Raw genomic sequence first — 26,658 nt, forward strand, 5'->3', positions numbered from 1 at the left:
AAAAGAGACAGATTATATAAAGGCGTGTGATACTGTTGCTTGTTACTTGTGAGCAAGAGCTAGAAAAAGTCTTTCAAGGAATGGCAGGTGAAGGTTTGGACCTGCCCTCAGAAAGCATTTCTTGTACTCTGAAAAGGATAATCCCTGATACTTCTCACAGGGAGAATTTTCTTCTAATTGATATGGTTTGTCTTTCCTTCTACCTTTGTTCTGAGGGGATATGATTTCTTCCTCCTTTCGCTTGAAGGAAGTTGTATTTCAACACTGCTGGCATGAGCAGGTGCTCTAAACAGCTCTGTGTGTGGAAAGGTGCAAGATGAGACAGCTTAAAACCCTCTACTTTCTGGAACCTCATACAGCCATTAATATCTGTACAAGTTGCCTCTGTTCTGAGTTGCTCAGATGCACAAGAGAAAAGCACTGGGACTTGTTCTTTCTACCAGTGAAGCTCTCGTTCGCAGCAGTGGAAGTCTGTTCTGAAAAGTACCAGTAACTTCATAGATGAAGTACGCAAAGAAGCACTACTCCTCAGAAGGAACCGGTGGAGCATTCCCTTGTGTCTGTGCCCTGCTTCAGCTGACAGAATCCTGGGTTTTCCTGCGGAAGCCCTTGTGCCTGTATTTGCTCTAGCGCATGCCCAATACTGGAGTGTAATACACTTAGAAGTTTATAGGAATGAAAGGATGCACTGATTTTCCCTTTTCTTTCCACAAGCTGTGACAAAAAACACAAAAAACAATGGCTCATCATGCAGAAAAGGCTGAAGGGCCTTTGTTTTCCCATCTTATATTTTTACTTGTACCTTTTATCCACTTCTGTATTGTTCTGCACTTGAAGGGCTTCTAGCTTTTGGATATGGAGCTTACCACAGCAAGATGAGTCTGAGAAGGGTCTCAGGGAGGAAGGAGCAATAAATATTCATCTCACTGGTATAGGCTTGCCATCTTGTCTTTGGCAAAGGTTTGACAAAACGGATATTTTGATCAAGTCCCCTTCTCTTTGGCCGTAAGTCAGGGAAGTGCAAAACATTTCACTTCTCCTTATGAAGGTATGAAACTAATGTGAAAATATTTGTATGTATTATTCTTCTAGGATGTCTGGAGGGTTTGGCCAGATGTATTCTAGGAAAAGTAGCTGATGTACTAATTTCAAGTGAAAAGTCAAAATAATTTTTGTCATTCTGGCAGTTTATAGAGTGTTGGATGATCTGCTATGATATCTATGTGAGCACTATGGAAATCTCATACTGATAACTGAGATTTAAATACTAGTGGCTTGCAAAGAGAAAAATATTCAGAGCTGTTGATTTGAAAACTGTGAGGGACAAGAAATAGAAGCAAGACTTTCCTTCCAGACATACTGTTGTGGTTCTGTAATGTAATACAGTTCTGAGTCCACATTATTCAGACCCTTGCTGAAATTCTTCTCTATCCAGTTTTACTATCCTTTCTGTGAAATGTAAGGTCCCCACTGCTGGGGCCTATGACTAGTGGCTTTTTTTTTACCCATGCCCATTGTGCATGTAGGCAGGTCCCACAGTACTCAGCCTCTCTCTTTGCAGCCCCGCAATAGAAACTACCCCTGAGGCAGGGATCTATGCCACCTATTTTACTTCATCATGCTCTGCATTTCAACTATAGTCCATTGCAGAATCTCACTGCATTTAGCTCTGAATCCACAATATGCAGACTTACACCCATCTGCAGTCTGGCCCACCACCAGTGAGGCACCAGTCCATGTCTCCCAATCCAGGGAGGTCTGAACCTATACATCCCATGTCCCTGCAGTTGCACTGCTCCAAACCCTCTTCCAAACCCTAAAGCTTGCATTCAGCTCCAGACACACGATTTGTTGCACAGCACTTTCTGGGGGCTGGGATGGGAAATACAGGTAATTTCCCTACCCTGGACTGCTACCTTTAACAGCAGATCCAAACCAAGGGTCAAGGCATCCCCATGCCTATGAGCAGTGCACTCCTGATACAGTACAGCACATGCAGAAGGAACCTTCACTGTCCTTCTAGTTCTGTCTCCTGGGAAACTGGCCTCATTCCTTCACACACGCCTGTGAGGTTATAGCTTAGTGAGGCCACTCAGGATAGAGGACTTGTAATGGACAGCTGAGGAAAACACGAGGAGAGAGATGATGATGGCAGGAACAAAATCTCAAGTCCTTGCTGTCTCTGGGCAAATTACTCACATAGCCCAGCCCCAAAGGAAATCACTAGTTTCCAGGGTGATGTCTCTCTGAAGAAGAAATCACCATCTTTCCCATTTCATCCCCAGGGCTTTCAGAAATCCCCAGTTAGGAGAGTGAATTATCCCATTATAAGCCTTTTGACTAAGAAGAATTTCCAGTAGGAGGAAGTAGGGAAACACAGGAAAACTCTACTTGATGTCCTGAGGAATGATACCTGAATAAAAATTAATTTCTGAAAGTAGCAGGCTTTCGAATATTGTGCTTACTCAACCCCAGAGAGATACTGTTCCAGAATGAGGAGAAATATTTGGGGAGTGTCCTCTCTCCTGGCAAAATTTTCTATCTATTGTTAAAAAAAAAAAAAAAAAAAAAAAAAAAAAAGAGAGAGAGAGAAAGAAAAGAAAAGAAAAAGAAAAAAAAGGTTAGTAGGAAACTGAATAGAGCAAAACTAGGAACTAAGCCTACCTTCCAGCTCGGTGTAGTACACTGTGAATATATTTCAGCCTGTCTTCTTGTAGTTTCTGACAACACATTGAGAGGGTGATGAGCATCTTTTGGGATGATGCATAGAATAAGATAGCTAGTGATGTCAACAGATGGTTATCTAGTGCATGAAAACAGCATACTTGGGAACTATGGTCTGAAACAGAAGTAGCTGATAGTCTATTTTACCTCTCCTGAATAATGGTAGGCATGATAAAGTAATAAATACAGCCATGATCCAAGTCAAAAGCCAGTTCAGTACAGAAAATTTGATCATGTTTGAATATGTCTGAGAAGAACTTAAGGTAGTAGTTTGAGTGTTAGTTCAATTCTTCACAAATTGGGTGAGCATAAAATACTTCAAATAAGACAGGTAGCACATCAGCAGGATTTCTGTGAATCGCTGCTTCTTATTCCCATTCTCAGAGATATCAATGTCTTTTGCTTATGTTTTGCGTGGGATTTTCACATCATCAGCTGAAATAGTTGGACTTATTGCTGGAGTCTGGATACTAGTTAGTTAGTTGGCTTACTGGAAGTTTCTGTCTTCCTGTGTTTGACAGACATAGTGATAGAATTTGATAGGTTTTGCTTTCTTCTGCTGACCTTTCCTTTCCTCTTTTCTCTCAATATGTTTTTTGTTTGAGTTGAACTGGTATCAAAATAAATGGATGTGTTTGAAAGTGTATTTTTGTTCTGCAGTTTCTTACCCAAGCAGGGTAAGATGAGCTGGAGGACCTACCTTTCTCAGAAAAGCATTAGGAGAAAGCTGTAAGCAAGTCTTCTGGCAAGTTATAATGCATACATAGCTTTCTTGAAGACTTATTATACACACTGTTGTGCGTACAATAGAGACTGTAATTTGTTCATAGTGGTTTTGGAACACTGCTTTGTTTTTAACATGGATGGCTTGGCCACCACGTTACAGCAATCTACCCTTTAATGTTTGTGCCATCTACCAGTGCTATAGCTCAATCAATACCCCTGGATTCACAGATTAAATATGTTCCCCCAAAACATTATTTCTGTTTTTTTGCCCCCGTAGTTCTTCTTAGACTAGAGATGAATGTATAGAGAGGCTCAACAGAATCTTTTCCTTCATTCATTAATTATTCAGCTTTTGAAAAACTTTGTTATTTCCTTCTGAAAAAAAGTCCATGGACAATAAGGAGTTGAAGTCTTAAGATACTACAAGATTGACCTGCATTATTTGTTATTATAGAGGATGAACTGGCTGGGAGAAAAACTCTCAGATGATCACTTGTACCCTCTAAACCCTCAGAGAGAAGAGAGTTCCCACAAGTAGATCTACCACTGCCTTCCAAGAAGTTGGATGTATCTCTGCTATATGATCATCTCTTACTTGTGTCTTCAGGTGTTAGTAACTCTCTTTAGGGATCAGAACTAGTGGACAAAAGTCCCTGATATCTCTTAGTATTGCTTAGCAGGGTGGCTTCAATGACTATCTTTGCTGATGTGACACGGGACTTAGGGAAAGATGAATACTTTAACAGATTTCCAAGGACTGCTGTGCTCTGGGTCTCATCTTGGGCCTTGACTCCATTAATTTAACCTGAAAGGACTTTGTCTGGTACATAGAATGCAGAGAATGAGCTTGTCACAACTGTTTTAGTTCTAAAACACTGTGGAAATCAGGAGGCAAAAGCAAAAATGAGAGGCTTTAAGAAGCATATGGTCTTTTGAGAATTCCTCCTGGGCTGTGCAGGGGATCTAAGAAAAGTTGACCTTAGCTCAATCCTAAACATGATAATTACAAGCATGACATCTTTACTAAGTTATCTACACAAGTAAGCTGTGTGAAAAGAGGGAAAAGAAAAACGTAGGATAAGCAAAATGAAGGCTCTGGCATAACTGTGCTTGCTGTGGATGTGCTGGGGCAAAGAGCAAGGCATGGCTTGAACTGGAGGCATAATCTGCCTTTGAAGCAAAATATTCAGCTCCAGGGATACAGGGACTCTGATAGGCAGGTAAAATAATCATCTGTGTTTGACTATGGCTGATCTACGATCTCAAATCAGAGCTATTTCAAACTTCCCGTTACCTAATGCAGAGAAGATTTGGATTTGTAGAGGCAGTTATTAAACTAGTATCTCTCCACATTGAAACTGCAAATGCTGCAGATGACATAACCTGATTTAGTCGGTGGAGACAGAAAACAAAAAGATCATTCCTTATTGATTAAATTTGTTTTTCTGTTACCTAAAGGGTGTGGGTTGAGAAAAGGTGAGGCTAGCTCAGCTAAGTAGGGAGAAAAGTAATTTAGGGAGAAAAGTAATTTCTTTAATTTGCGTCGTCCACCAATTGTAGTGGTGAAAACAGAGGAATGTGAGCATTTGGACAAAGAGTGTGGAGGTGTCATTCTCCAGACTTCTCACTTATTTTGATATCCATTATGTGATGAGAGCTACAGATGCATTCAGATCCAAAAAGAGCCAAAGCAAACTGTTTCTTGGAAAGAGAAATAATACACATTACTATCCTTATGCCAGTGCTAAAAGACAAAAGATAGAACACACTGATAGACTGCTGAATACACGCTTCAAGAAATGCTCTTTTCAGGTTTTACATCAATTGCCATTGCAGTTGTTTCATTATTTTTTTTTTTTTTAGTTTACATTTTCTAGGAACAGTTTATATGTTTAAAAATTGAGAGTTCAGTATTACCAGCCTTTGTTAACATTGAATGAGCACGAGATAGTCTTTGTAAAGCTATCTGTATCGTTCAGATTTTCCTAACTCTGCCAGTAGCATCTTATGGCAATGTAAAGCACACGTTCTTTGAAGGAATACCTTATTCTCCTGCGGAAACCTGCTTTTAAATGAGTGTTCTTTCTGCCCTCTTGTGGCAACGCAGCAGTTTTGCAGATTATTTGGGTTTCGAATTACTCGCATTGCATTTTAGTAATCATAAATGTTTTCCTTTGTTTTAGGGGAAAAAAATTCATATCCCCAAGCCACTTTCTCTGTATATATTATTTTTATTTCGATCTTTCATTTGAGTACAGCATTTAACCATTTAGATTTAAATTTAGATGTAAATTAATTACATTCAATTTTCTTAGTTTTACCCTATAACCCGGAATATGAAGATGAGTCTTACATGTTCGAAGAAACAGGTAAGGATCATTTCTTTTCTACCCATTAATGTAATTTTAGTTCAAGGGTCTGTGCCTCGCTTTTGGCCTGTTCTCATAAAAAACTACATAATTGCACACAGCAGCTTCACTTCTTCAGTGATTCTTCAATCTATTAATAAAAATCTCTCTCAAAGTTTCCCTGTCATGTCAATCAATCAATAAAAACATTGTTACCAGTGGAATTACTTTAGGTTTACCTTAGAATGAGGACAGGATCAGATGATAATGCAAATTTATATTTTATAAAGTCACTATGCAGTTTAAGGGAATAATGTCATCAAATACAGGATTATGGAGAGTTGTGCAGTTTTAGTTAAGGCTAAAGTGAGTTGGCACTGCTTATCGTTTTTTTCTTAAGATCAAGTATACAGAGACAGAATATGTGTATATGCATACCCCGTGCTTTTTAGCTGGTGGGGATCTGAACAGGAAATTTTGTAGCAGACATATGTGCTTGCATATAACTTCATGGCTATTTCAGGGAACAGTATAAGACAAAATAAGAGTTGCATGGATTCATTTCCAAGATAATACTAACAAGGTGAGAATAATTTGCTGTTATATGTTGGAAAACAGAAAAAAGTAGCCACTACTTTGTACAGTACCTTCAAACTTTCTCCTGTGTTCAAAGTCAAACCAAGCTACCATGTCCTTGTCTTTTTGACTTCTGGGGTAACTGAGTAAATCTGCACTGAGAGCTACTGCACAGGCCTAGCCTGTGCTGCTGTATTGTGCCAGCGCCAAGATGTGCGCCATCTGTACTTAGCACGAGAGGTAGATAAGATCCAGAAAGAATTTATCACTAGTTGTAAAGTTCAGGTGGCGGTGGGCTCTGCAATCCTCCATGCCGCCCCAGGAGATTCATAAATTCATATGCAGTATAAATCTGTACAAGTATTTGTTAGGAAATGTCTTGAAATATGGAACTTTGAGAAGCATATGGCTGAAGCAGTGGCTGAACCAGTGCAGGAAGTACATTCTGACAACTGTTGGCTGTTTTCCACTCCCCTGCTCTTTTCACACAAAAGTGACATTTCTAGCTCAAGAGCAGTTCAGAATCAACTGTGTTCACACTTCCCTATTTTAAGACTTCATAAGCCATATGTGATCCCAGTATAACAACATTATAAGTACCCTAGTGTACCGTCACTGGTATTTAATTTCTTCATAGGCATCTAAATTAAATGGGTACCTTTTCTTTCCTGGCTGCCAGTGGAAATCAGTAGCTGCATTAGGCTGCACCATTTCATTTGCAATGTCTCTTCAGAGAGGGCAAATTTGCAGCTCTCAAAACGGATGATGGACAATAAAGGGTAAGCAGATAGTTGGTTAAAAAAGTAGCTGCATTCAAGGGTGAGTTCAACACCTCCAGCATATGCATTTATTTGTTCTCTGAGCTTCTCTCTTCAACAGCAGGGTTCAGAGAAAGTTTATCTCAGTTCTCTTAAAAATACAAATCTTTATATTAGTCATATAATACAGTTAATTCTAAACACTTTTATTGCCTTGAGGTGCAGATGTGTTATGTGTACTCAGAGAACTGAGCAGCTCAAAGAAGCAGCTGATTTTTTAAAAAGTTCATCTCTGTTCTCCCTTACAAATTCATGCAAAGGGCCAGCTAAGCCCTGCTGGGAATGAAAACACATGGAGCTCATCAGACCTTACTGGCTCTGTTCAGCATCTTCACAAATTTTAAATCTATTTATTTTCAACTGGAATATTTAGTCTAAAGTTCCTCTGAGATGTAAGATAACCTCTGTATACTTTGAATCTAAGTAATGTGATACAAAGTGATGCAATGTGTTCTTGAGGCAGGGTGGCTTTGGGAACTAAAAATCAAAATCCAAGCAGGGTTTTTGAGAAATGTTTCTTTGCTATCATTCTTAAAAATGCCACTTGACTGATACTGTCATGTCTCCACCAATCCTCCACTGATGTGTGTACAACTTTCTTCTTCTCAAGCCTCTTCAAGCCTCATCTTGTATATGATTGTTTCAGTTTCTTCCAGTGTCTCTCTCTAGGATTTTCTGCTAGGTGACTGCAGATATGTTCTTCCTCTAGACACATGCTCAGAAATGGAAGGACACAATAATTCCCTTTCTCTATTCTACTTCTGCTTTCTATTTCGTTAGTCTTTAAAAAAACCTCTTGCAGTATAGAAGCACGAGATTTAAAGTATATATTATATTTGCCTGAGTGACTGTTTTTTTCCTTGCATTTTATTCTCAAAACTAGAATATGGCTAACAGTTGCCTCTGTTTTTGAACTAGTGCTCATCTATTATTTGTTACCTGTATATGCACAAATATGATCGTTCCAAAAACAGACATGGTAACTTAATGTGCCCATAAAATACACGTATTGCACTGTGCATGTCTATGCATCTGTGCAATATGCAGCGTGTGAAATTTAGCTCCTGTTTCTAATATTTAACTATTCATTCATTATGACTAAAGTATTAAATATATGTAGGGGGGAAGGATAAATATTTTGCTGTAGGTACAATGTGAAGCTGTAGCTGAAAGGCTTGAAAACTCCTCACCTGCTTATTGTCTCTGTGTAGTGTATTCTAAAGATCAGCCCTCCATGTCTGTCTGAAATGTAGAAATCCCAAGACAAGTGAAAGAGGGAGCTTTCTGATATACACATTGCTTTCAACTCTTTCTGTTTGTTGAACTGTAAACTGACTTCTATTTGTTTTCTGGCCTGTATCAATCATTTTCAATGTGTTGCAAGAGTTAAAGTGGCTGGATGTCATACTCAGGGCAATGAACATGGTGATTGATAAGAAGTCACTTATTATAATTGTCAGAGGTGAGATAAATGTCTCATGCAGAAGCTTCAAAACCAGAACAAAGTGCCCTAAATAAGAGGAGAGAGCTAAGTGGTAATCAAGTTCTAGAAGATATGAACAGTTAAATGACCTAACTGTTGGCACCATTCCTGCTATTGACTAGGAAACATTCTGCTGTGACCAGTGACCTACGTTATGGTGTTGGTCTCAAAATTAAAGTTAATGAAAGAATGTCATGAAATAGAGATAAAGGTTCTTTTGCAAAGTAACAGTTTTGCCTTAGCTCTGCATTTCCCAAACTTGAAGAATTATAGAATCATAGAAAAGTGTGGGTTAGACAAGACCTCTGGAGAGAATTGGGTCCAACTTTCTGTTGAAACCAGGACCTTAAAAGAAAAAAAAGGTGATGTTCTTTATCTCTGTGTGAGGCAGAGCAATTCTTCGGTGTCTTTCAAAATCTGGGATATATCAAAATGAACTTTCTTGTTTATGATTTTCTTTACGTGTGTCTATCTTAATCACCTGTCTCCTTTTTTTTAGACTTGCAGACAATGGGAACATTTTTTTTTCTGATTTTCCTTTTACTTTATACAAATCCATAGATCACAAGATGCTGATAAAGGGATGGGCTGAACCTCAGTAGCATTTAAAGCTTCTGTTTTTTGAAAGCTATTGTAGGCATGTGCTTTCCTTACGGTACCAGCACAATTGTAGCCTACAAAGATACACATGCATTCTCTAAAGACTTATCTGGAGTATTTCTTCCAGTCTAAGTGAATAAGTTGTGACAACCATACGAGAAATCCATTCCTTCTGCTGATACCACCAACATTTTAATCATATATCTTTCCAGATCTGATCAGAGGAATGTGGTCTGTAACAGCAATTGTATAAACATCCTGAAGTTTTGGGCAATGTTTGCAGCCTATCCTGATTTTCCTACAGGAAATGAAGGCTGAGATTTTGATAAGTGATGCCACAGTTGTGTATTACATACACATAGGTGTGAGACTAGACTGCTGCTGTGAAGAAACAATTCAGCTATGGGAACAGTACCACCTGAACCAAATCAACTCCCAGGAACTTCATCTCTCTGGAGAGAGAAAACCTGAGCAGAAAAGAATCTACCACAAATGACCCTGGAGAGATTTGATTCCAAATACCACATTGTGATAATAAAATTACTGTCCCTTTTGGTGTACAATGGGAAAAAACAAAGATCAAAAGCTGACATCTTTTTGATTTCTCTATTTTACTCTCTGTATGTTTCTGGTAATCCCCAAAATGTTATGGAAAGTAAAGCGAAGCAAGTCATTGACAGATCTTAATAGTGTCAGCATCTCTCCATAAATCTTAGCATATGACTCATCTACAACTCTTGAGCCACCAGTTTTTAACTTTGCTTGCTTATACAAGATATATCCTTGCATAATGCCAGGTTTCTACATTACCCAGGCCTAATATCACTGAAACAGATAGCAAAGATGGGATCTGGATGACACTAATAATTAGAAGTTATTCTTTGGAAAATCATATTTTCACTTTGATACCATTCTCCAGAAAGGATATAAAATCACGATTTGGGGATATCTTCTGCCAGACTTTTAGAAGGAAGTCTGGAGTCCAGCTCACTGCTGTTAGGATTCTGTGGATATCAAAGCAATTTGTTCCTTCTCTTAAGTTCTGTTGAAGTTCTTTTCTAATAGGAGTGCCAATTAAACCAACTTTGCCTTGTTCAAACCATTACTTACCATTTGAAACAGTATTTACATGCCTGTTTCTCAAGCTAAGAGGACAAATGAAATTCAGGATCTCAAATCAAATTCTCCTACTATTTTCCATAATGGCCACACTTGTATCTATTATACAGGAAGGATCAGTCTGCCATAACAATCAGTATCTCCATCTTTCAGTATTTTCCTATCACATTCTGTATGATTTAAAAGCTATATATTGTGGATGTAACAAAAGGCAGATGTAGATCACCTAAACAAGGCAAAAATGCTTAGGAGACATAGAACCTTGCCTAACAGCAGCTATAAAAGGAAAGGACCTAAGCCCAGAGCCTGTCGAAAGATATGGCTGATTGCATCAGAATGGGATACAATATTGATAATTTGGATTTCTGTCTCAGGTGAAATCTCATACCAGCAGCTCTCAGACTGCCTCTAAACATGAGAACGGCCTTTCTGGCTAAGACAAGTTCCTTTGAGACAAGTACCTATTTCTGGCAGAAGCCAGTAGCAGATATTGGAAGACTATAACAACAGGTTTCCTATCCTGAATGATATTTCTCCAGGCTACCTTCCCAACTTCTGGCACACTGTGGCTTAGAGACTCTCTGAAGTAGAGATTGCATCTGCACTGCTGTATTTAATAGACTTTTCTTTCAGGAATTTGTGCAGCTGTTTTCTAAACTGGGTATGATCTCCATAGCAATGACCTCCATCATTAGTGTTTTGTATGAAAAAGGACTTCCTCTAGCTTAGGCTAAAGCTTCTCACTCATACTTTCTTTTGAAAAGTTCTTGTGTTCTTGTGTTGTCAGAAACAATGAATAGTCATTTTCTATCCATCTTCTCTGTATCAGTCCTGATTTTATAGGTCTTTTCCATTCCCCCTGTTGGTTAGTTCTTCCCCTACCTGAGAAGTTCTAGTCTTCATAGCTATTTCAGTAATTTTGGTCATTTTCATCACACTTTTCTATGGCAGTATGACCAAACTCCTGGCTAATCACTTCATAAAATCTACATATGTAGTCACGAAAAGAAGGCAAAATGTATTTTACTGTGGTTACATGGTTCTTTGAGATAAAACATGTATAAGGATCTCATAAATCTCTTTTTCTTTCCTAACAGGGCAGATTTTTCTCATCTGTATTACATGGCGTAAAAGATCTGAGTGGCACTAACTAAGAACCCTCTACCCCTTATGTGCTCAGGAGAGCAGCACAAGTGCTAACTGGATTTCTATGAATATCCATACGTCTGTGCTATACACACTTTAGTAGATGTCACTAACGAAAACATTTCCAACTCTTGCTACTGGGGGGGGAGGACAATGCTTCAGACATCTTGTTCTGCATTTAAAAAGCTCTATTGATCTCTAAGCACTTGAACCAAGACTAACTCAGTTGTCACCTTTTGAAGAAATTGAAAAGAGCAGTTGCAGAAGCAGTTTAAACGAATCTGAAATTGAAAGACTGCCTGTGCTCGCCTGTGCTCACCTGTGCTGACCTTGCTCCTTTCCCTATATTGGCACTAGTGATCATGAGACCATGCCAGCTGTTGCAGCTAAAAATAAATTGTTGGGATTTTTATAGGCTTAGGTTTTAGTTTCCATCCATACAGTTTCGTGATGGCTAATGCTGGAACTAGAGAAGTGGCAGGATGTTATGGTTGTGGGGTGGAGAGAAGCAGGACTGCTCCTTTTGCCAAGAGGCCATAGTCATGCCAGTAAACTCATTGTGCATTTGCATGCCAGATTCTTAATACGAAGATAGAAATGGTCTGAATTCCACTTTCCAGCTCAGTCTGGCTCCCTACATCTTTGGAAATGAGAGAGGCTGATTTCCTGCCTCTGCAAAGGAAAATTGACAGAGCGATAGGAATTTTCAAATGCCAGATGCCCAAGTCTTTGGCTTCTTCTGAGGGTAAAACAACACTGTCTTTTTTTATTCTACTAAATCTCTCCAAATGATACATTGCAATCAACTGCATGATGAGCCCTCAGACTTTTAAATTAATCAGTAGATTGTCAGCTGTCCTCTCTATGAGCTTAAGTCAGAATCTAAAATAAGCCTGATGTTGTTTTTGCATGGAGGCTTTAACGACAGACATAAATATTATGTGTATGGCAGGGAAGGCTGGGAGCTCCTGAACCCTACTAAAATTCATGCCGGTGAGCCTTGATAGTCTGTCACTTGATTTACTTTAGTCCTTTCCTCGCTTTTTCCCTGTTCATGAATAATATTTGTATATGGATGATAAATAATCTGGTGAGTAATAGCTATAGCAATGTATGTTGCCTGTTGTGCCCCTTCTCTTCCTGTTGTACTATCCAGTGATTCTTTTCTTGGCTCACATTCTCTCAAACCAAACAGAAATTTTGCACAGCATAGCATAATTCCTCCTTTATGTACTTTTCACCTAGTTCTTCCTCTGCTGAGGGAAAATAAATCACCAGTCATGTCCTGTATCCATGCTATGGAGCTTACAGTAAGAGTGCAGCCTAATTGTACTTGCTGCTGGGCCAGTGTTCAGGCTTCTGCTTTCCTCCCACAGCAGCCATCATTAATGGCAATTGGTGTGTACCCTCTCCCTGTTGCAAGGTGATACGTGCCTTTAAAAGCAGTTCCTATTGCTGCTCAGGGATTCTCACAAATCTTGTTTGCTCTAGGTTCACATGATGTACTGTGAGATTTGCAGGACCAGAACCGCTCAAAGTTCATAAAAGTTCCTTCTGCCATTCATTTGATTAGAAATCACTAAAGTATCCCACAGTTTTCCTGAAAACAGGAAGAATGACATCCTGTTCTGGTGGCAGACAATGGCAAAACTTCCACTGCAGAGGCCAAAGCCTGGACACTGCCCCAGGCAGACAATTTGTTGATCAGTACTCTTCAGCATTGACTTGGCAGCAGTACTATGCGGTCATTCCCAAGCATCATGCTGCAAAGAATGAAATAAGGGCTATATTTCTCATGGTAAAGTCATCCTTTACCCATCTGCCACTTTCAGGGCTCTGGTGGCATTCACATGGCCTAGTATTTCCCACCTTGACAGGGTAAGTTTCTGTGAATGCAGTGGTATCTCTAGTACTTCAGTGCCACATCAGAACAAAACTGGTATTTCACCAGCACTTCTTAGAGTGTTTTCAGAGACTCAGAGAGAAGCCCAAAGATTGATTTAGGACTCTTACTTTCAGAAGGTATAGTCTCTTGAAAAAATTAATCCATTTAGAACTCCCTATCTCTTCAACATTTTAAGTCTGAGTGAATAGAGAGACTTGATATTCTCAGGACTGTAGCATTTCACTATTTTAGATAGAATTAGGTTCACCAGTCATAAGTTGAATAGTGGTGTTTCAGGTAGCCTCATTAATTTTATAGAGGAGCAGAAAAAATTAATGGCAATGCAGGCTCTGCCCACCTATGAATTTATCTGATAAAAGGGATTGATTTGATTGTGGTTTTTTTTTTCAGGTTCCTCTAAGGAAACATGGAATGTAAGAATATCTGGTTATTGTTTACCCATGGCATTAAAGACTAAGACAAGAGACAGGAGAAGTAATAAACACTTAGACACCCAAATCCTAAGGAATAGGAGATCCCAAGACAATAGCAAAGTGCAGAACTCCTAAATCAGTGACTGATGGGCCATTGGAAGCCTCGAGGAGGTTCAGCCAGAACTTTGTAACTGATTATCATGGCTCTCATGAGAAAGAGCAAACTTATGGGCCTATGGGACTCTGTAAACTTACTATGGGATGTTTTAAGGGGATTGTGGAAAAGTGATAAACTTATTTTGGGATGTTTAGGGGAGGAGCCAAAGTCAGTCAAAGGGAGGGAGCAAGGTGCATAGGGGAGGAACAAACATGGGAAAAATGGGGAGAAGAGAGGATAAAAAGGGTGAACTGCACTCAAACAAGCTGCTGTCAGTATGCCTGTATGGCCATGCCTGTACCTGATCACCACAGTCTGTCATGTCTTCTTATTAAACTGTATTCGTGGCTACTTTCCTATGTGAGTGTACTCTCCATTCTGTGTGTGCGTGTGTGTGTGTGCGTTGCTGCATGATCCAGCAAAGTTCAAACCAGACTAGCCAGCAAGTAGAGTGAACAGCCTGAGTGCCAGCTACTGGAGATAGAGATCACCAGTCAAAGGGATCTGTAGGTCTGAGTGTTCTCGACTGGAAGGACTGGGCATCTGAGAACCAGCTACTGGATATACTGACTGTCTAAGACCAGCTACCAGAGGGACCTATTTGTGTGCATGTGACGGCAGTGTGAACTTTAAGCTGCATTAGCCGGTGAGTAGGAAAAGAGGTCTGAGAGCCAGCTACTGGAGAGACCATAGGTCTACGGGCTGGACACTGGAGAGACTAGATGTTTGAGCTAGCTGTTGGAGGGGCCCTATGCCTGGACCAGCTATTGGAGAGACCAATTTGTGTGTGTTTGTGTATGAGATCTGCTAGCAGGCTTTGAGGCTCATTAGCCTGCAAGTAAGAACAGGATCAGGTCATTTATACGATTCATGCTTATATGAGTCCTGTGGGTGTGTATGTGGTGCCAACATCATCCTGTTGCATGTAGGTAGTCAACTGTGACTCTATAGTCTGTGTGTGTGTATAGGGTGTCTATGTGTGTTGGGGATGCACAGCCTCCCTACTGGCTGGACCAAGCATTAGGGGACCACAGCAGCCAGGCTGTAGCAAGCTGTGAGTCCTGCAGCCCACCAGATTTGACTTCCCTTTAGCAGTTACAAGTTCAGCTTCTGTTCAAAACTTACTGACAACTGAATTCTGGAAGAAATGGAAGCACAAAATATTCTACTTAAAAGAGAATAGTTTTGATAAGAAACACAGAGTGAAAATGCTAGTTCATAATGGCGTAGATCTTACTGTGTAGGTGTAATGTCACTCACATTAACAGAGGAACCAGAGTGCCCACAGAACAGATCCTGTAGGACATTAGAGAGAGCATTATTTCAGATATATAAGAAAAAGAGTAACTGCATTATGAAATGACTTTGGTTAGATGTTATTCCTCCGAGGGGGTCCAAGAAACTAGTTTTTATTTGTGGAAAATTCCTTACTAGTCACCCTTTAGATTTATATCGAAGATGACTCATAAACAACAGGAAAAATGCTTTCTCTGTATTTTACTTGTTTTTTTTTCAGCTACATATGACACAAAGGTACTGATGGTTTCAGTCCTGCTTATTTGTTATTCAGACGGTGGGATTCTCTTTATTCATACCATGCCTCTTTACTTATACTATGCTTCTTTTAATTTTGCTTAAAAGAAGCATTAAATTGAATGCTTCAATTATACAGCTGTTCTTCTGAAAATAGTTTTTACAACCAACAGGACATCAGTTATACAGACGTAAATTAGAATTTATATACTACTGCCACTGAAGTAAACTAGTACAACAATCACTATAATTATCATTGCCTTGCACATCAAGGGTTTGTACAGAATAAATACAATATTATTCATAATATGAAGACAAGTTTGCATTTAAATTCTCATATATGTTTCCTTCTCATGACTTTTAGGTTTGAGTACAGACTGCATTTTTTCCAAGTCTTTCGATTTCAGTCTTCATCATTTGATTCCAGTTTCAACTTAGTTATTAAAATTCATATCCCTAAAAATATCAGAAAACATAACAAAACAAAAACTGTTATTATTAGGTGATACAGTGACAAGGAAATGAAAGAAATCAAACAAACAGACAGAAATCTTGGCTTCCGATATATGTTATCTTCCCTTATTCCAACTTCTATTTTATGCATGTGTCAGATGCAAAGTTAGTGCAGTCAGCTGAAGCTGACTGAAGCCAACAGAAGCCAACTTTCACACAGAAACAAATAATATATTTTCAGATATGAAAAGAAGGACCTTTATTGAAGAGCTTTTAAAAATTATTTCTTAGAAATGGGCAGGAAATATTTTTTTCCAGCATGAAAAAATTCTGAGATGTCGAAAAAATTTCTCATCTTAACTTGAAATGAAAAATCAAAATGTCAAACATTGCCTCAGTATCACAGTCTGAAACAAATAGGTTTGGATGAGAAAAGGAAAATTTTTTTCTGATCATTTAAGAATGCCTCAATTCAGTTTTAAATCCTGTCATTTTTTACTCTAATTGGCAAAAACTTAGAAAATGAAAAATTATTTAGAGTAATTTTTGTTGGTCATTTTATCCCACTGAAGTGGGATATCTTAATGATTCTGCATATTTTCCCCTAAAGCTTTAAACTTTTCAAAATGAAACCTTACCTCAAAATGTATTTTTAAACCTAATCTTGTCATATGAAGTTTTTCAGGTTTGACCATTTGGCATCTTCTCATTAGAAAACATTTCATAAAGAGATTCTCAATTAGCTCTTGTGATAATGCTTTTTAATATGATGAATTCCAAAGTTTTCTTTTGGTAAATTAGACTCATTAAAATGCTCAGGGAATATCCCAGGAGGCAGGTTTGTTGTGCTTGATCATTGCTAAACTGCAGCTTAATTTCCAATTTAATATATGGCTTGAACACTTACATAGTATTACCTGGTTCAGATTCCTGTATATCTTGAGACAGATTGATGGACAGTGATTTCCCAAATCTCCGTGGCGAATTTAGAAGTGACTGAATGGAACCTTTAACAACTGGAGATCTCCCAAGCCTGTGTGATAAATGTGGGGCATGTCTAAGTAGACTCTCCTCAAAAGCCCTCCCAAATCTCAGAGGCAAATTAACAATTGGCTTAATGCTTCTTTCTTCTGGATCATTTCTTCCAAATCTGAGAGGTAAATTAGCAACTGAATTTGGCACCTTTTTTACTGCAGGAGTGTTCATTTTAATGATATTTTTTGATCCCCAGTCTTTCATTTCTTCAAAATTGAGACTTCTCTGCTTTTCTTCTAGTATATTGTCTTTAATCTAAAAGAAAAGAAAAAATGGATAATATAATTTTAATAGAGTCTTATTCCAGCTACACACCAGTCACATAAAGTATTCATTTTCATATCTCCCTAGAAAGCTAGTGGGTAAGACTTTTTGTTATCTAATATTTTTCGTAGTTATATTTGCTAAGTTCTCTTCTAATGTGGATTACTTCATATAGAGACATTGTCATGCAGATTTCTTCAGTTCACTAACCTCTGGAGCACCTCTCTGTATCAGCTTTTGCAACTGTTCAAGTGATGTCAATTGGAAATATTTCCAGGCATAGGTATCGGTAACTAGGCCATGAGCTAAGTGTGGATAGGAGTCAGGTCCATATTTTCCATGTTACTAGCTGAAGGACTCTGGAGGGAAAAGGCTGGCCATATTTAATGGCTTTGATACAGACGTGAGCTTCTATTCATCTGGTGTGGATGAGCGGGAGGAGGATGTGATGAGCCATCTGGAGGAATAGTTGATTTCTTAAGCACTGGCTGTACGCTTTTGATCCAACATACCGCTGGATTAGCAGGCAAGGAAATGAGTGGGAATCATTTGGGTCAAGTCCACTTCAAGTCTGTTCTGGCCTTGCAGCGTAGAGAATGCTCTGAGTTTTAAGCTGTTTTAATCCTCCACTAGTACACAGGATGCCTTAGGAGCTGCTGGGCTGTCAGAGCCAACCAGCACAAAATCTGCTTTCCTGTGGCTATGCTGGACTACAGTGTAGAACTGAACCTAGTATATTATCTGTCTCATGATGTAAAGTGCAGCTGTAGCCTGAAAAATAACTATATCAAAATAAGACTTTCCAATGTAGCAGTGTTCCCTGGGCATATTGAAAATTGTACATTCTTTATTTTGCGACAAAATTAAGCTTTTCAGCCTTAAAGGCAAACATGCACAAATATAATTTTTGGTTTCAGTTAAAGACACAAGTGCTATTAGTCCTAATTTCAGTACATTTTCCCAGTTTGCTGACTTCCTCAAGAGCTTCCCCATCTATAGGGAGAGAAAGGAAACAAACTGTCCCAGTTCATACTCCGCGAGTAAAATGTTAAATAACTCTGCCTTGGATTGCACCTGCACACTCCTTCTGAAATAAATAAAATATATCTGAGGACCAGGGAATGTCACTGGGATAATTAAAGTTGTATTTTGGTTTGAAGAATCTTTATTACAGCAGCAAAGGTACCTGAGACAAAAAGAGAGGTTGGATCTCCTTTCCTAGGGAGTATTTGCAGGGCAGACAAGAAAAAAAAATATTACAGATGAACTGTGCAAATTTTATTTGGCATCTATTGAGAAATAATAAATGTGGAACCCTGCAAAGATACTTTTATAGTCAATTTCCAGGGAAGAATTTTAAGACCATTAACTACATTAGATTTATAATGTTCTCTGTTTATCATTATTCTTTGAGCATTACAAGTATTCCTTTATTAATTTTGCATTAATAATGTATCTTTTATATTATGTGTATAAAATGCCTGACAGGAATGTTAATTGAGGCCCCACTGTGAGAGTAAGAAACATATCACGAAAAGTCTCAGCCTGATCACAAAGCTGTATTGCAAGAAAATTGAAACATGAATTGATTTACATAGTATGTGTGTCAGAGCAAATGAATTGCCTGAAAATTGTCTCAAAAAGCCTTTTCCATACTGTTAGCATGATAATGCCCAGTCCTGTGCAATGAGGTTAGGGAAGCCTTTGCCAAAAACTTCACAGCATACAGCATCTGACCCACAGTTCATCCAAATAACATTGTAATAACACAAACCTTACCTCATAATATTTGTCATCATAGTCTTCTGTGCTCTGCAGGCTGGACTTCATCAGTTCAGCTAGGCATATGCTGTTTGATGTTAGAAAGACCACTGTCACTAAAGCAAATAGAATAAACTTGATTAAAAAGACTTTCATTTTTCTCAAATTAAGCTTACTTGGAGAGCTCACAATCTGTAGAGAAAAGGAAACTACCATCATTTTATATGATCAGAAAACAAAAAGCGATTTTGTTCGCTGTGACATCAATCTCAAAAGCTTTAATTCTTCATGTTAATTAGGAAAGTAATTTGATTATATTTGAAGAATGTTGAGAATTTCTTTTGTGAACATTTGTAACCGACATAGCTTCTTGTTAGGAACACACTGACTTTACAAATATTTTCTTCTGATGAAACATCTCTTAATTAGCTAAATTTGAGAGCCATCACAGTGCAGTAGGGACTTAAAACAGTCACAATGTTCCATCACTATATGTAGACAAAATCACCTTGTTTCTTTCTTTTTGATCAGCCCCTCAGAAAGACTATGAAAGGAAGATTTCTTCATATATGTATTCCTTTGTATAAGTGGTCCTTTTGGACCTTATGGTGCTTATTTCTAGATATATACAACTAGGGACATTTGCCCCATTGAAATCAAGTGCTGTATATTGAGGTTGTTGATCAGGTCCTGAGAGACATTATGCATCAATGAGATCTATTGACGTACATAGTCTACATGCTTTAAATTGAACACGTTAATTTGTACTCAGTCTGAAATAGGAATGTGCTTTTAAAATCCTGACCATCAGCAAAGTTTTTAGAAGTTTCAAAAGATCATACTGGATAGATATTCTTAAGGCCAAATTCCCAATGGCAGATTTAAAAAAGGTATCTGCCATTTTGCTGCACACAAAGAAAGCAAGGCACAGCCGCTGTGTGTTCTGTCCGTGGAGGTGACTCAGGCTGCACATTGAATGTGCCCTTAAAGGGCGCATTGAATCAGTTGCTAGTTAGACTGGCAATCCAGGCTGCCATAAAAAAGCATATTGCTTTGTTCTTCCATTTATTATTCTTAAATTCTTAAATTCTTAGAAAGGTTGCCTATATCTCATATATGAACACCTAAAGTCAGCTACATAAGTACAAATCTGAGTACTCAGGGTAAATACCCATATTGGAAAACTGGACTTTAGACAAGTAATTTTGCAGTTCAGCACTGGGGCTGTGAAATGTCCGTTCCATCACAGCACTGACAAAGTTGTCCCAAGAGGACATGTTTTATGCTGTAAGCAGCCGAGATAAAATGGACTGTTTTTCTGTTTATAGTATGCTACTATATTAACTGTGCTGTAGAGCTTTAGTTTGCAGGTAACCTCCTTTCACAATTAAGCTGCTGTTTATATGAGTTTAAAACTGTGTTACACGCATTGAGTCATTTCTGCCTTATACTCTCTGAAACCAAGATCCTGGAGCCAGTAAGCAGCTTTGTATTAGAACTAACAAGCTATTCACACCTCCTTTTTGATTCATGAGAGCCAGTGTCATGTGCCAGAAACTGCTCTGACATGACTGATGATACACTAACTTGACAAAGATAACAAGAAAAACTCAGTCTATTACCTGAATTGAGTACTAGAGCCACTTACTGTTAAAAAAAAAAAAAAAAAAAAAAAAAAAGGAAGAAGAAGAAAAAGAAACTCCAATGAATTATCTATGAATTATCTCCCTAGGAGGAGTGAAGGAGTGATGACTTCTCCTTCCTCTCCTCTCCCACAGTTTAATCCTTATCCAATAGCACCAGGAGCAGCACTCCTCTTTTCTCCCTTGGACCACCATGTCCCCATTCCCCATAGAGGAATGATCTCTTTCTCTCCCAACTCCTCCAGTTACTGGGGATCATCTAGGACAGGAGGACAGTGTATTGGGAGTGTCTTTTTGAAGGTGATATGGGTAAGCAGCTGTGGAGAGAAGTCTTCATGGGGTCAGGCTGAAGTGAGGGGATGGGGGACGTGTTGCACAATGCGTACCACCAGACTACTATCCTTCCTAGTGAAGCATCTGACAAGTTGCTGTGAGAGAGTGACAAACAGTGGGCTAGATAGGCTGTGTGTCTGACCTGGCCTAGCAATTCCTGTGACATACTACTCTTTCAGCCTGGCTTCTGTGCCAGCCCACCTGTCATCATTCTCCATCTTCATTCCAGATTAATGGTGTACCTGCTTTGGAGAGGTACTGGCTTTTCTTCCATGAGCCCGCTGAACTCTGGGGGATGAGTTAGGAGGAAACCTCACATCCCTCTTGGAGATAAGGACATCTAGACATTCAGACAATGAGGCAAGGGGTTGATGTGCTAGCCATTCCCCTGGCGAGGCTGAGGCTAAGGGGGTCAATCACATAAGAGCGCTGACCTGAGGGAGAGATGCAATGTTAACATGTGGAAGCACAGCTGTTGGGGGTGAGCTTTGGGAAAGGAGTCTACCCAGCTAGCTGGTTACTGTTATCTGAGGTGAACTTGCCTGACAATGTGCAAGTGGGGAAGCTTCACCCCCTGCCAGGGGAAAGGGGAATCCCACTACCAGAGCTGGAAGCAGAAAGGGAAGAGTTTCTCTCAAGTAAACTTCCCTAGGTGAAGATGGTGTGAAAGACTCTGTCCATTTGTTTTATGTGACAGGAGACCATTACATTATTAAAATAGATAAGAGTGGTATTAGTAAGCTAATTAGTAGCCCCTGTGAGAAAAGAATGCATTTTAATCAGTCACTGACTTTTGTGTGCAGCTTTCCCTTTTTTCTTGTAGGCACTATTTACGTTATTTCCTCTTGGTTTCTTTGCTGTTTGTAATCCTTAGGGCACTAGCTGACGGCAGAAAAGGCTGGGTTCAGATATCTGGGGCTTATTCAAAAAACTGCTGGAAAAAATATGATGGGAAACTAAGCACAGCCCTGCATAGTCTGAACAGGCAATGCTTCCCTTTGCATTCTTTGAGCCCTTTTACATGTTTACATTTACATTTTACATTGTTTCACAGTGGGATGTGGTGGATGGGGAGGGAAATCATAATAGAAAAGCTGAGCAGACCAGTAATGATTCACTAGGAACAGCTACACTAGGAGTGCGTACAAATGTATGTAGGAAGTAGGAAACCAATCTCTGTCATGAGAGGACTTCCTCCTCCCTCCAAAAATAACATATTCTGAGGGGGGAAAAGGGGAAGTTTGGGGGATACCAGAAGTATTTGCAAATCTAGGTCAAATTCTCTGGAAAACAGAGGGGTAAAAGGAAGATTTCAATAGAGAAGATCTCAGATAGAGGAGCCTTCTTGGAGCTCTGACAAGTTGTCTATTTTCACCAAAGGCTGTGAGCTGGGGATTCCTGGCTTTCTGGAGCATCATGTCGTGGGGCTTATATCTGCGGGAACAGATTGGAAAACAGATTTCCCAAATGTCTTTATGATAACCATAAAGAAGATAATGAATGCAGTTCATTTGCTAATATCTAATATTAGCACGTGGTCATTTACCATTGGGCTTTCCTGTTACCTTCCTGCTGGACTGTGGACCTCTCTTGATCAGTGGTCTTTTAGTTAACTCTATAGAGATATTTGATCTCTCAGTTAAATGGAATTGGCAAGATCTAAAAAATTCTCCTGAATTATATGCACAAGTACAGATTCTGTTTTCCCAAGGTAGGACAATAAAATGTATTGCTGCTCTCCAGGCTGTCTAAGACTTTCCTGACATTAGCTTTGTCTTCTATTTATTGTCTCCTATATATGTTGATTTTTTAATACAATCATGAAGTGAAGATTTCAGGTATGCTGTATGCCAGACTGTCACAGCGTAGCAGAGGCGCTGTACTTTTTGTTGTGTGTTTAGTCCTGCCTTTGATGGTACTATGGCAGGAACTCTTTGGAAACTGCAAATCAAGAGGTTACCACAACTGCTCACTATCATCTCTCCTAATGTGGGGCTTATCACACCTAAAGCTCAAGTATCAAAATGGATACTCCACATTGATGTGACTACAAAGTCAGCTACATCAGCTTAGACCACCTTCAATAGCAACATGAGCTGGTGACTTGGATCTGAGGCAGATGAGTCTATTGAAGTGTTTTATTTGGGGAGGGAAGACACATTAAGGTGGGCATTAGCAGAGTGGTGGCAACAAACAATGTTGGGGAAGAGGGCTATGTCTTCTTAAGTTACTCCAACTCGATCTACAAAAGGCCTGATTAAGGCATATGAGAGTATCTAAGCATTGTTGAAAATAGCCTTTGAGTTCCTAGCCTGTTGTCCCAGGCTTGTTTTGTCCTGCTGTCTTACATCACTCATCAGCCAGGCTCTTCAGAGGACTTGACCATAACTGAACTCCTGCTCTGAAAATTCCTGAAGTAATTACATAGGAATGAGCTTTCCCATTTGGGTGAGAAACAGGCCTCACAGGCAGGGACAATTTTAAGAGTGCATGCTATAGACTAGCCAAAGGTAGTACTTTCCTCTTTCTTTTCTCTCCTTTAGGTTTAGGTAGGCTTAGGAAAAGCATTTCTTTTGGGTTAGTGGCACGGCAGTGATCTAGATTTGATCTGTGATGAGCTATTTCAGTAGCTTGATGTATATCTACTTTAGAAATTTGACATTAAAGTGTAATTAGTAGCAATGGCATGAACAGCTCAATTTCACAAGCAACTCAGTGCATAATAAGTTATTTGATTCCAGTGAAAGAGTAAATTTTAATATTGCTCCTTCTGTTTTATATAATAATATACTGATAAATCCTTATCCATTATTAACAACATATTGTGTGAAAATTGCATGTTATATGACTCATGTCACCAATAAGCATCTGAGCATTTCCATAATAATAAATCATTCATAATGCATTCATTTTGCCATTATGTGTTATACAACCTATTTGATGGCTCATTTTGAAGTAAGAATATTTAAAAATGTATAAATTTTTTTCATTGGCAAATAATCCCATATATTTTTTACTCATTCTTATGGCACTCAAGGGGTTATGCTGGCTTTGCTGTGTTGTACATAGGCTCTGGGGCACAAACCAAGATGTATTTGCTGGGATACATACAGGTCTACGCAGAGTTATACCTCCACTGCAGTCAGTATCGTGGTACTGTGTACATCTACAGACCTGATGTTCCTGTCCTACTAATAATTAATTGTTCAGTGATCAGTAACACTGATGAAACCTGGTGTCCTGTGACTTTGTGATTGAAAACTAAATGCTAATGTAGATTCTCTGAAGTCCAGTGAGGATTAACCTCACTGTAGAATTCCTGCGTGAGTTGCGTGACTATCCTCTCTTGCTTTGCCTGTTATCATAAAATACAATTTCACCGACATCTCTCTCCCACTGCCACATTTCAGCTGAACTTGGCTTCTGGATTAGATAGTTATCACGGGTGACTGACAGGCAAACATTCACACACAGAGAAACAGATTTGCCTCATTTCATTAGGAAAGCAATGCTAAATCAAGAATGACTCCACTGAAATGCTACAGGTATAAAGCCTCAAAATCTGTACCATTAGTGTTAAACATGGTGATAATTCCTGCCTTTATTAATAAGGCATTAGCTGTTCTTTTGGGACTGTGCAGGAGAATGGAGGAATTTTCTCTACTATAAAAGCCCCCTTCTTCATCTATTATAGCTTAGTAATGAAAAACAACTCCTGTGGAACTGCCCTTCTGGTTTTCAGAATCAGACTTTTGGTTTTAAACCAGTTTTTCATCTGCATGAACAGCTTTCCTGTTAGCTTGGTGCTTAGAAACAAAGGACAAATGCACACAAACATCAAGATACAAATAATCTTATTTTAAGGCTAACCCTTATGAATCAGTCACCAGTGTCAGAAGATATTTTCCCCCTTGATTAGCTAAATCCAGGATATGAATGTGTAAGTTCACATTTAATTTTTTTTTCTTGAGCTTTTGGAGCAGCAGAACAGCATGAGAGACAGAAAACAATAAGAGGCTTGAGTTATTATGGCAACTGTCTGAAAACAACTTTATCCTCTTGGTAAATAAGGTGTGAACAATAATTTCAGGTTAGACAGGCTCTTCAATTATACATTCATGTTAGTAATAAAATAAACATGTTTTCAATAACATTTGAGCTATAAATACATTATTCTTTTTTACTAACTACTCTGCAGAGTATAATACTGTATTTACCAGTCTACTACCATGTGTAGCAGCTCTAGCCCATTCTTGTCTATTAAAAATTAAACCCTTTTACCATACATTATTAAAACTGCTTTGGTTGACTGTAAATCAAGAAAGACTTCATAAAGTCTTACAAGAGAAGGAAGTGAAATCTGATTAAATCTAGGGTCCACAGGCAGCAATGGAAAGAGTATGAGAAAAAAAAATATAACATTAAATTATATCTTAAAAACTCTTTCAGGACTTTAAAAAATCATTAGCAGCTTTTTTTTTAAGCTAACTGTTAAGCAAGGGACTTTTAATAGATCCATTATTCTCTGTGCCCCCTTTCACTTTTCTTTTTGGAATCTGTGTTACTTACAGATATAGATGACTTTGGTTCCATGTTCCCTTTTTCTCAGTGATTTTTTTCTAGATATATTGTGCTTGCTTAATAGCTCTCCTGTGCCTTGTATATAAACACTGATGAGCGTGAAGATTACACTATTTATTAGCTGAACTGTGAGTTACAGGGTCTGATTTTCACTTTAGGAAAAAAAAAGTAGGCAATGTAAGAGAGAGAGAGAGAGAAAAAGGCAGAAATTACATTTCCTGGAGGGAGAAAGAGGCCACAAGTGTTTTACTGACAAAGCTGGAGCAGCATATCTAGCTTAATTGAAATAAAGTTTTTCTCTGTTTTTTAAATGTAGATTGTTAAAGGGAAAAGAGGAGATTGAAATTATTCTTTTCACCCGTGCTGTTTTATGACAGTGATGTTAGACAGTACCCTGGAATGGCAAGTAGCATTTCACTAGGAAGTACTGAACTTGGCATGTTGCAGTGAAGGAGTCATCTCCTGTATCATCACTTAACCTTGAACCAGGTGTTAGTCATGAGGCCTGTAACATCTCTTATGTTGTTGAGGAATGACAGGGAACGTGAAGCAGCACAGCCACTGCACTGGGGCCATGGTCCATGACTGGGAGTCTTTTGTTTTGGTTGTGCAGAAGTAATCATTCACAACCCTTGCTAAAAAGGGCAAGAAGACTCAGTCTCCCCACTAGCATCAAGGGGTAAGGTGGGCTGTGTTTGCCTCTGAAAATGGGCCCCCAAGAAGCAGCCTGTCATGACTTGCCTGCTGGTTCTGGAGTTGCTTTCTGAGGTAGGGTCCTGGCCATGTTACCAATGATCAAGTAGACTGAGACCACAGAAACAAGCTTGAGAGACTTCTTTGCTGTAATCTCACCTGGGAAAGAAATGGAGACATGCCCAGGAAGCCGTTGAGACAGCTGGATCAGGCTCACAGGCTAGCTAAGGCCCAAGAGCAGCAAGGTGGGCTGAGGATGCCTCCTGCAGGAGCTGCTTCCCAGGGAGAGACTAGAAGACTTCTCAACGCCCTTTCAATTCTTCCCCTTTCCCCTTTCCTTTTCTTT

General features: G+C 39.0%; 1 protein-coding gene and 1 long non-coding RNA gene across 2 annotated transcripts in view; one reads left to right on the forward strand and one right to left on the reverse strand.

Annotated features, from left to right (window-relative positions):
* Window positions 1–26,658, forward strand: part of LOC134136932 (uncharacterized) — a 73,146-nt gene that overhangs the window by 34,820 nt on the left and 11,668 nt on the right. The gene's annotated exons all lie outside the window — the stretch shown is intronic.
* Window positions 16,906–19,218, reverse strand: NPVF (neuropeptide VF precursor). The gene is made up of 2 exons (XM_062570828.1): window positions 19,081–19,218; window positions 16,906–17,292 (listed from the first exon to the last, which is right to left on the reverse strand). The coding sequence occupies exons 1-2, from the start codon at window positions 19,216–19,218 to the stop codon at window positions 16,906–16,908; spliced, it is 525 nt and encodes a 174-aa protein (XP_062426812.1).

The sequence above is a fragment of the Rhea pennata genome, chromosome 2 (genome assembly GCF_028389875.1).
Source record: "Rhea pennata isolate bPtePen1 chromosome 2, bPtePen1.pri, whole genome shotgun sequence".
NCBI classification, from domain to species: Eukaryota; Metazoa; Chordata; class Aves; order Rheiformes; family Rheidae; genus Rhea; species Rhea pennata.